A 9,755-nucleotide genomic window follows, 5' to 3' on the forward strand; every position below is an offset into this window, starting at 1 on the left:
GGTAAATCGAAAGCAAACCGGATTCGGAACTGGTAACGCCGCATGATCGCAAAAGGGTCGACATTTCAGGGTAATTTGACAGTGGCTGTGCTGAAAGATGGAAGCCTAAAAACATTGAAACCGCAACAGATCACAGCTCAGCTGGTTTCATTTTCTTCTTTCGATCCCGTCGCTGCTACACCGTCACTCACTATCACCTACACACGCAATCTCGAGGCACCAAAAAGGTATCTTCTCTTCTGCCACTCTACTAAGCAGCCTGACACCGATTTGGGCGTTCATGTTTCGCCTTTTTCCTCTGGGAAAAATCGCCTCAGCCAAGTTGCCTTTCACACAACCTTCTGACACGCATCATAAACCGCACTATTTTACCATATTCCATATTCAATTCCACCAAGTAGATGCCAACTGGGCACTAATCACTATCAAATTTATTCCAGCTTCTAGGCACTTCCGAAAGAACCTCACCTCACACAGAAAAGCTTCTTCTGTCGCTTCGGCGTGTGCTGCTCTGGCTGAAGCACATTTACGTGTGTGTTCGATTGAAAAGCAAAGTACCAGGCAAAGGCAGCAGAAGTTGAACAAAAAGCAACAAACACCTCTCCCCGGTTGTACCCCGCTACCGTCAGCTAACCGAGGAACAACTTTGTGCGAAATACTTCACCGGGAACCGAAACTCTGCGTACAACCACGACCGAACCGTTTGAGCACTTGCGAAGAACTGACGAAGTAACATGGGTGGCGTGGTGATTGGCGAACAACAACACGACGAATCACCGATGTGTTTGTGTGCACGGTTTGCCAGAGCTTGGGGGTCCAATTGGAATTGTGGGTGGTGTTGGGTGAACAGACGAAAGCTCACATGCTTTGTTTTGAAGCTTTTCTTGTTAGACAAAAGTGGATTCTCACGAGTTTTCGTTTTGTTTTGATGGTTTCATTCCATTCCGTCATATGAGTTTTGTTTTGATGGTTTCATTCCATTCCGTCATATGAGAAATCTACTATCCCATTCGATCATCTCGCATGATAACGATTGTAGAACCCCCTTCTAAATTGACTATTTGGTAAACAAAGTGGAGCACGTTCGCATGGATTGATGTATACACAACACTCCTGTTAAGGTGCGTTTGAAACTTTGAAGACCGTCAGAAGTGTATGGTTAAATATGCGCTACATAGATTTTTTGAAAGAACCGAATATAATTTCGCATGCAGTATAAACGAGATTGTTTAAAATAACAAAAGAGTTAGTCGATTTTTAAGTTTGATTTTTGTTAATTTCAAGCTAGAATATATTTGTTTGGAACCGATTTCTCACTTCAACATCAACAATAATCCCTGTTTGAAAGTTATTACGGTTGATTTTATTGTTAAAATAAATCAACTATTTATTACTTGCCAATAAAAGTTGAGTTGGTGTTATTGGCATTGTCTGTGTTGATTCAATCCTGCTCTACCTTTATATCAACAAAAAAATTTGTTCATCTTATCCACATATAACAGAATGCACAGGCTCGAACAATTTTTTTCAAAATCCTGTGTAAATTTCAAATTTGCTATACGTTGGAAACACTACTGGCACCTACTCGACTGTTCGCCGCGATCTTTCAAAACGTTCCACTACGTTCCGGAACGACAACAAAATTCTCTTGCCTGTTATAGAAATATTCCAACTACAGCAATTTTAACACTTATCACACGAGTTCCCTAAGTGTTAAAGACAATTTTATTTCCATGTCGCATAAATCCAACCCATAAACAATCTGACAGAAATGAGCCTGTTTCATTTGTGTTCCACTGAATTCGTGACGGCGCTAATGTACACGCAGAAAAAAATATTGCACAAGTAACTAAATTTGGGTTTCTCGCAAAGATTTAGTTTATTGAAATAGTGACAAAAAGAAAATTTGGTTTAATATAGCGAATGTTGCTGCTTGAAACTACAAAACTAGATTTTTTGTCTCAGTAAATTAGTTTATTTCAATAAATATTTTGATAAAAATAACAAATACTTGACTTGTGCATTCCTGTCAGTTTCTTGACAAACAATTCCATAGTAAAACTTGCAAAATCAGTTTACAATGAACTAACTTTAGCTGAAGGTAATCTTTATAGTGCTTTGAATTTATAAACTTTGAAGTTGAAATAAATGATAAGATATAAACCTAAAATGATTATTATTTCTACCTACATTTTTGTTTCTTGAAAACCTTTTTTGGTTGTTGTTGTTAAGAGTAGAATGATTTCTTTCAAAATAATTTGGAGAGTGGTTTTTGATACATTTTTTGTTGATTTATTTTAGTTTAGCAATTCTAATTACATTGATAAAATTTCAATTATTTCAAAACCACGATAAAGTCCTGGTAAATTATTTCTTATATTTTCTAATGACTCGATGCCCTTGCAGCTCAGATCCTATATCCTATAAAAAAAGTTTTTGTAGTAAAGAAAACGTGTTATGTACAATTTTAAAGTTTCTAATAATATTAATTATCAATACTTACGCTTGGATTGTTGAAATGTCTCACGACAAAGAAATGAACAGATGAAATATTACTTTTTGAAACACAAACTTTTTTTGTTAATTCACAGTTGAAAAAGTTTCTGGTTTATATGAAATATAACTGACACGATTCATTTTAACAATAAACTTTGTTGTATCATTATACAAATTAGATCATAGATAAAAGGAATCATTTTTTTTATCAACATAAAGACAAATTAGAATTGAACCAACATAGATATTGCCAATAAAATCAACTCAACTTTTGTTGATAAACAAAAAAATGGTAGTTGATTTCAACAATGAAATCAGCTGAAACAGCAATTTTTTCGTTGGGCTAGACCAAAATTTAGATTCACAACAAACAGAGATCATTGTTGATGTTGAAGGGGGAAATTGGTTTGGAACAATCATATTCTAGATAGATATTAACATAAATCAAATTTAAAAATCTACTAACTGTTTTGTTCTTTCAAAAGCGTTCTATTTTTCTGCAATGAATTACGAAACAAAAAGATTACAAGAGTAACCAGTACTTCATTACGTTATTTACGGTCATTGTGTATGCGTCCAGCAATATATTTAAAAGAAGCGTAATTTTAATATTGTGACTCACGCAAGAACTCCTGCAAGAAATCAAAATATTTTCAAACAGCGCTGCCTAGCAATAAACTCGTCAATAACACACGTCATAAATATCCAAACATGCGTATTTTGTAATATTTCTAGCTTTTAATTCACTCTGCCCAACGTCTTCTCTTAGTTCTGAAAAGATAACTATTTATAGTAATTTATAGAATTAGAAATGAAGTGTTTTTTGAAATGTGGTGTGTGACTAAAGAGTACCAAACGTATTTAGTCGCGTATCAATGAAAACGCAAGGAAATAGTAGCCATTTGTAGGAGTATTTGTTATCATTGGATGATCTTCTAACGACTCGGATCAAGACAAGGGAACCATTGTTCTTCGAGATTCAGTAGAATAACAGATCGGCTGAAAAGTTCGTATCGTTTCTATGAGAGGGCGCCACTAGAATTAAATCCATATCATTTTCAGTTAGTACCAACCTTCAAAAGATACGTGTATAAATTTGACAGCTGTCTGATTATTAGTTTGTGAGATATTGCATTTTGAGTGAAGCTACTTTTGTTATTGTGAAAAAAATGGAAAAAAAAGGAATTTCGTGTGTTGATGAAACACTACTTTTTGATGAAAAAAAGTGCCGCCGATACCAAAAAATGGCTTGATGAGTGTTATCCAGACTCTGCACCGGGCGAAGCAACCATTCGTAAGTGGTTTGCAAAATTTCGTACTGGTCATATGAGCACCGAAGACGATGAACGCAGTGGACGTCCAAAAGAGGCTGTTACCGATGAAAACGTGAAAAAAATCCACAAAATGATTTTCAATGACCGTAAAGAGAAGTTGATCGAGATAGCTGACACCCTAAAGATATCGAAGGAACGTGTTGGACATATTATTCACGAATATTTGGATATGAGAAAGCTTTGTGCAAAATGGGTGCCGCGTGAGCTCACAATCGATCAAAAACAACAACGAATTGATGATTCTGAGCAGTGTTTGGAGCTGTTATATCGAAATAAAACCGATTTTTTTCGTCGATATATAACAATGGACGAAACATGGCTCCATCACTTCACTCCGGAGTCCAATCGACAGTCAGCTGAGTGGACTGCACGCGATGAATCGAACCCAAAGCGTGGAAAGACTCAAAAATCGGCCGGTAAGGTTACGGCGTCTGTATTTTGGGATTCGCATGGTATAATTTTCATCGACTACCTTGAAAAGGGAAAAACCATCAACAGTGACTATTATATGGCGTTATTAGAGCGTTTGAAGGACGAAATTTCAAAAAACGGCTTCATTTGAAGAAGAAAAAAGTTTTGTTTCATCAAGACAATGCACCGTGTCACAAGTCGATGAAAACCATGCTGAAATTGAACGAATTGGGCTTCGAATTGCTCCCTCATCCACCGTATTCTCCAGATTTGGCCCCCAGTGACTTTTTCCTGTTCTCAGACCTCAAGAGAATGCTCGCTGGTAAAAAATTTGGAAGCAATGAGGAGGTAATCGCTGAAACTGAGGCCTATTTTGAGGCAAAGGACAAATCGTACTACAAAAATGGTATCGAAAAGTTGGAAGATCGCTATAATTGCTGTATCGCCTCTGATGGCAATTATGTTGAATAATAAAAACGAAGTTTGGCAAAAAATGTGTGTTTCTATTAAACGATACGAACTTTTCAGCCGAACTGTTACCTTATTTCACGTTCATTGTTCATTGATATGTGATGAACTACTTTTAAACCTTCTATTGATGAAAAGAAAAAATTATACTTATACTAAACCATAGTAACTTATCATAATAATTATTTCATAAATGTCAAGAAATGCTAGCAAAATTTGTTTTACTTATTTAAATATAAAAATTTAAACCGCAGATTATCGAAAAACAGACACGTTATTTCCAAATGTTACTCTATTTACGACGCCATTGTGGACGCCAGATAACCAAAACTTTTACTTATATTCTCGATGTATGGGAGCTATCAAGTTGTCCACGGGTTGCATAAATCACACGAGAATTCGTTCGTAATAAAACAAAAATAAACTTGTCATTTTAACCAACAGCAAAACAAAAATCTAGCGTGAAGTGAATGTTGCACCCAAAATTGTGGCTCAGTTAAAGCGGCACCCAAATCGTGGTGGCTCCTTGTGTCGATCGTGGTGACATCTGCAAGTGTTCGCCACGCTGATTGAGCAAATTTTACACACAGTTCATATGTGAGCATGTATATCTGTTATCTGTGTCTTATCTAGGATCTGGTTCGTATAAAAATACAACTTCGTTTGTTTAAATGGGCCGTACCAGTTTTATTGTTGATAAAGTTGATCAACTTTTCTCATCCGGGGATAACCAAAAAAGTTATCCCCATAGTGCCATAGCAAAAAATTCTTCAAAGATAGCAATACAATCGAAAACTTATGGATTTGAACTAAGACAAGATAAGACAACTCGTATTACGATTTTGGAGCCAAGCCTCGAAAAAATTTAATAATATAATATTTCGGCTAAGCCTATAGGCCCGTAAAAAAATAAACCATTGATTTTACATTATAAACAATTTATTCACAATTAAATCTATTGGTTACAATACATTTTATTGTAACTTGACAAGATTTTTTCGCTGCTCTCTATTTGGTCATTATAAAATCATTATAACTTTATTTTCACTAATAGTACTGTTGTTGTACCGTTTAATTCCACTATGTCACATCATTACACTCTCACAAAGTCACTATTTCACAGTCACTATTTTCACAAAAGTGTATCAAACGTTATAATACAGATAAGTATTTTGGAATGTTATTTACATCCTTCTTCAGTGTATCGATTTTATAAGTTTAAACTATAAAATTATAAAACCGATACGCTTGATTTCAAAGCTGAACTTTTGACACAGTTTTTAAAAATCCACGAAAAAAATCATTTTTCCATGGAGCTTTCTTGAATATCAGTATAACTGGTTAGCCGATTTATGAATTTGACAACGAGTAGAACGTTTATAGACGTCAGATTTCGGTCAGTTCAGAGCAGTAGCATTTGTGATCACATTTTCGATTCAGCATACTTAAATACTGTGCAGATCGATTGGATGTGAACTGTGCAGTATTTTCAATTTTCTTGGTGACGCGAAGTATATTTAGCACGTTTTCTTAGAAAACAGCCAATAAACCACCTGTCAACATTCACATTCATTTTAACACCAGCGGAAAGAAAAAAACGCAAACGAACTGTTATGACTTACTCACAACAAGCACAGAATCCTTCGGAATCCTTTTTCAAAAAGTTGTTGTCGGGAGGCTTTTTGGTCGTTATTCCAAAAATAAATCGAAATATCTTTCTTTATTCAGAAACAAATTGATAAGCCCCTCTCTCTAATGCGTAAATAATTTTTTTTCGTAGTGTGCAGTGCTGTCAACTGTTTTTTCCAAAAAACTGTATTTGGCGGAAAAATCTATCTGTACAATATCTTTCTCGAAAAATCAAACATCGATTTAGTGCGGAAACTGATTTTGCGACCAAAATAAAAAAAAGGTCGCTCGACCTGATTTACCCCTATGGAATCCAACACAAAAACTGAAAATCGGTATTTATCTGTATGAAAATTGAAATATCGGTATTTTGAGAGAGCATATCTGTATTCCTGTATCTAGAGTGCCTATAACCAGAGTGACGACATCTCATCCGTAATTTTGGCAACAATTCAAAACATTCCATTAGCTTTACATTGAATTGACAGGTCGTTTGCTCGTTTGGAACTGGGAGCTGTCATTCCAAACGAACAGCTGTCGCCACTCTGATTATAGTCACTCTACCTGTATCGAGTCCAGTAATCGGTATAAATACCGAGAAATCGGTATAGTTGGCAGCGCTGGTAGTGTGTACTGTGCTTACCTCGAAGTACTAGATTGAATAATAAATTTACTATTTTGACATTCAAATGTCAAAACCAGCAAAAGACGAAGGGTTACAATTCAGGTGAAACTGGTTACGATTTCCAATACTATCATTCTACTATACGTCGTTTCATATTATTTCATTCCACATCTAATGTTCCTATGACGATTTTCTCACGCACACTGTTTCAGTGAAATGATTGTGCTGACCGTTAGATGAATTTTGTGCACTGTTTTCTAGAGTAATTTGCTTCCAGAAACTTCTCGAATGTTGATCTGGAAGTTTTGACTTTTAAATAAAAGTGGTTTGTCTGAATTAGCTCGCCTTCAGTCGTCGAGTAGAAATTCAAGAAGCAAGTTTACAAAAGGTTGAAAAGTGCAAGTGATAAGCAGCTATTTGCGTTGCTGACGTTTTTGGTTTTCTTCTAGAAGGTGCGATCGAAAAAAATGGGAAAAGATTATTACAAGATTTTGGGAGTGTCCAGAGGGGCCTCGGATGATGAGATCAAGAAGGCCTATCGTAAATTGGCCCTGAAATATCATCCGGACAAAAACAAAAGCCCTCAGGCCGAGGAAAGATTCAAGGAAGTAGCCGAAGCCTATGAAGTACTATCGGACAAAAAGAAGCGCGACATTTTCGATCAGTACGGAGAGGACGGTTTAAGAGGTGGAGTCGGTGGAGGTGGCAACAATGATACCAATGGTTCATTCTCGTATCAGTTCCACGGCGACCCGAGGGCAACGTTTGCTCAATTCTTCGGAACGAGTGATCCGTTCGGAGTGTTTTTCGGTAATGATGGCGTTGGTTCCAATATGTTCTATCATGAGATTGGTGGGGATATGAATGATCCGTTCGGATTTGGTGGCCGTGGTGGCATGGGACCAGGTTTCCCAGGAGCATCCAGATCACAGTCGTTCAATGTTAATGGTTCGCCCAACAGAAAACATAAGATGCAAGATCCATTAATAGAGCATGATTTGTACGTAACGCTGGAGGACGTAAACCATGGATGCCAAAAGAAAATGAAAATTTCAAAAATGGTTATGCGACAGGACGGAACAGCTCGGAAGGAGGAAAAGATTCTGAATATTAACGTGAAACCCGGTTGGAAAGCTGGAACGAAAATTACTTTTCCGAAAGAAGGTGACCAAGTTCCTGGCAAAATTCCTGCCGATATTGTGTTCATCATTCGAGACAAACCCCATCCGCACTTCAAACGGGAGGGCAGCGATATAAGGTACACGGCCAAAATCACCCTACGCCAGTCACTATGTGGAACCGTGGTCAAAGTACCTACCCTCAGCGGTGAACAATTGTCGATATCCACCGTGGGAGAAATTGTGAAGCCAACCACCGTGAAAAGACTGCAGGGACGAGGATTGCCGTTTCCAAAGGAACCATCGCGAAAAGGTGATCTGCTGTTGGCGTTTGACATCCAGTTCCCCAGCCAGCTGAATCAAAACGCTAAAGATATCCTATCAGATTTGCTACCAATGGATGGAAATTCCTAAGTTGGGAGAAATAAGAATGTTCTAGAGTGACGGAAAATACGTCGCGGGCAAGGCGCGTGATGAAATCTCTCTCGAACGTTCCTTTCCTCTCTGACCGTTACCAATGTGTTTTGATTACGACAGCATCGCGAGAGTGAGAGAGAGCGATGGAGAGTTGCTGATGATTCCCTGTAAATATGCTTAGTGTATTTCATGTGCTGAACCAGTGGTGGTTCGAAAAATCGATAACGAGAGATGTGAAACTGTAAATAGCTTTATTATGATGTGAAAGTGTGAAAAATTTTCTGTACACAAGAAGGAAAAAGAAAATGTTATTAGTTTTTCTTTTAAGTTTTAGCTAAATCTATTTGATTAATTAGGATAGTGATCCTGAAACAGAATGATTGTGATGATGAATTGCGTTGATTAGTCTTGGTAAGAAGAGAACGCATTTATCTGCTACTTACTAAAAAAACGAAGTCGATTATCATGTGTGGAAGAACATAATCGTTGATTTTGAAGTAATTCGAAAAATGGATATGGTTTGCTAGAACGTTATAATTTCAATTGTTCGCTGTAAATATTTGAGCAAGTTGGTTTAGTTAATAGAACAATTTTGTACGTTTTAGTACATGTATAATCAACAAATGAAAAAAAAAAAAAAAGATACCTAAATAATTTGAGTCTTATGAATCGTATCACATTTCCATTTTCCTGGGTTTTGTATTTCGAACAATTCGTTTGTTTGAATTTGTCACAGAATTGTCGTACTGTGTGTGGACTCTAGTGAATTTAAAAACAATGTTTTTCGTTGTGATTTTTTTTTATTTTACAAGGCTCATGAAGCTACAAGATTCGTCCTATTATTCTGAATAACGTCGTATCAATTTTACGATCGTATTGCACTTGTATTCTTAATAACGCTAGCAAAATTAAAGGTAGCTAGGATTCGATCGAAAAATCAATACGTCGTTATTCAGAATAGAGTGATATCCGTTATTTGGTCGCCTACTTAATGCCGTTTTCTTTGATGCATTTACTACCAAATAATTGCTACCAAAGTTGTCTTGTCCTCGCAATGAAATCGAATTGCTAGCGACAGCCAGTCGCTTCTGACAATGGACATCCTACTCAACCGGCGTCGTCATACAGGCTTTGGAATGCCGCCACATTTTGGATTCGCTTATGTGGCCGCGCCACATTGATAGATATGTGAACAAGGATTTACAAACCTGTAAATCCTTATTGTTACCTGGTCTACTCAAAGCTAGGTGCATTTAC

The 9,755-nt window shown here is 36.8% G+C and overlaps 2 protein-coding genes across 6 annotated transcripts in view; one reads left to right on the plus strand and one right to left on the minus strand.

The window, feature by feature from the left end:
- The window catches only part of LOC131438798 (inositol 1,4,5-trisphosphate receptor), a 111,795-nt gene extending 111,087 nt beyond the window's left edge, over nt 1-708 (minus strand). For all 5 annotated transcript variants that reach the window (XM_058609082.1, XM_058609078.1, XM_058609081.1 and 2 more), the window contains exon 1: nt 373-708. The gene's annotated coding sequence lies outside the window, so the exon portion shown is untranslated. The remainder of the gene's footprint in view (nt 1-372) is intronic.
- A 6,507-nt stretch (nt 709-7,215) lies between these two features.
- On the plus strand, nt 7,216-9,121 carry LOC131436631 (dnaJ protein homolog 1-like). Its single transcript, XM_058605460.1, has 2 exons — nt 7,216-7,351; nt 7,413-9,121. Exon 2 carries the CDS (start codon nt 7,431-7,433, stop codon nt 8,493-8,495), a length of 1,065 nt encoding a protein of 354 aa, XP_058461443.1. The 5' UTR covers nt 7,216-7,351; nt 7,413-7,430; the 3' UTR covers nt 8,496-9,121.
- Nucleotides 9,122-9,755: the final 634 nt, after the last annotated feature.

The sequence above is a fragment of the Malaya genurostris genome, chromosome 3 (genome assembly GCF_030247185.1).
Source record: "Malaya genurostris strain Urasoe2022 chromosome 3, Malgen_1.1, whole genome shotgun sequence".
Classification (NCBI taxonomy): Eukaryota; Metazoa; Arthropoda; class Insecta; order Diptera; family Culicidae; genus Malaya; species Malaya genurostris.

Coding starts and splice junctions, on each gene's coding strand:
- LOC131436631 (XM_058605460.1), top strand. CDS start 7,431: ATGGGAAAAGATTATTACAAGATTTTGGGAGTGTCCAGAGGGGCCTCG.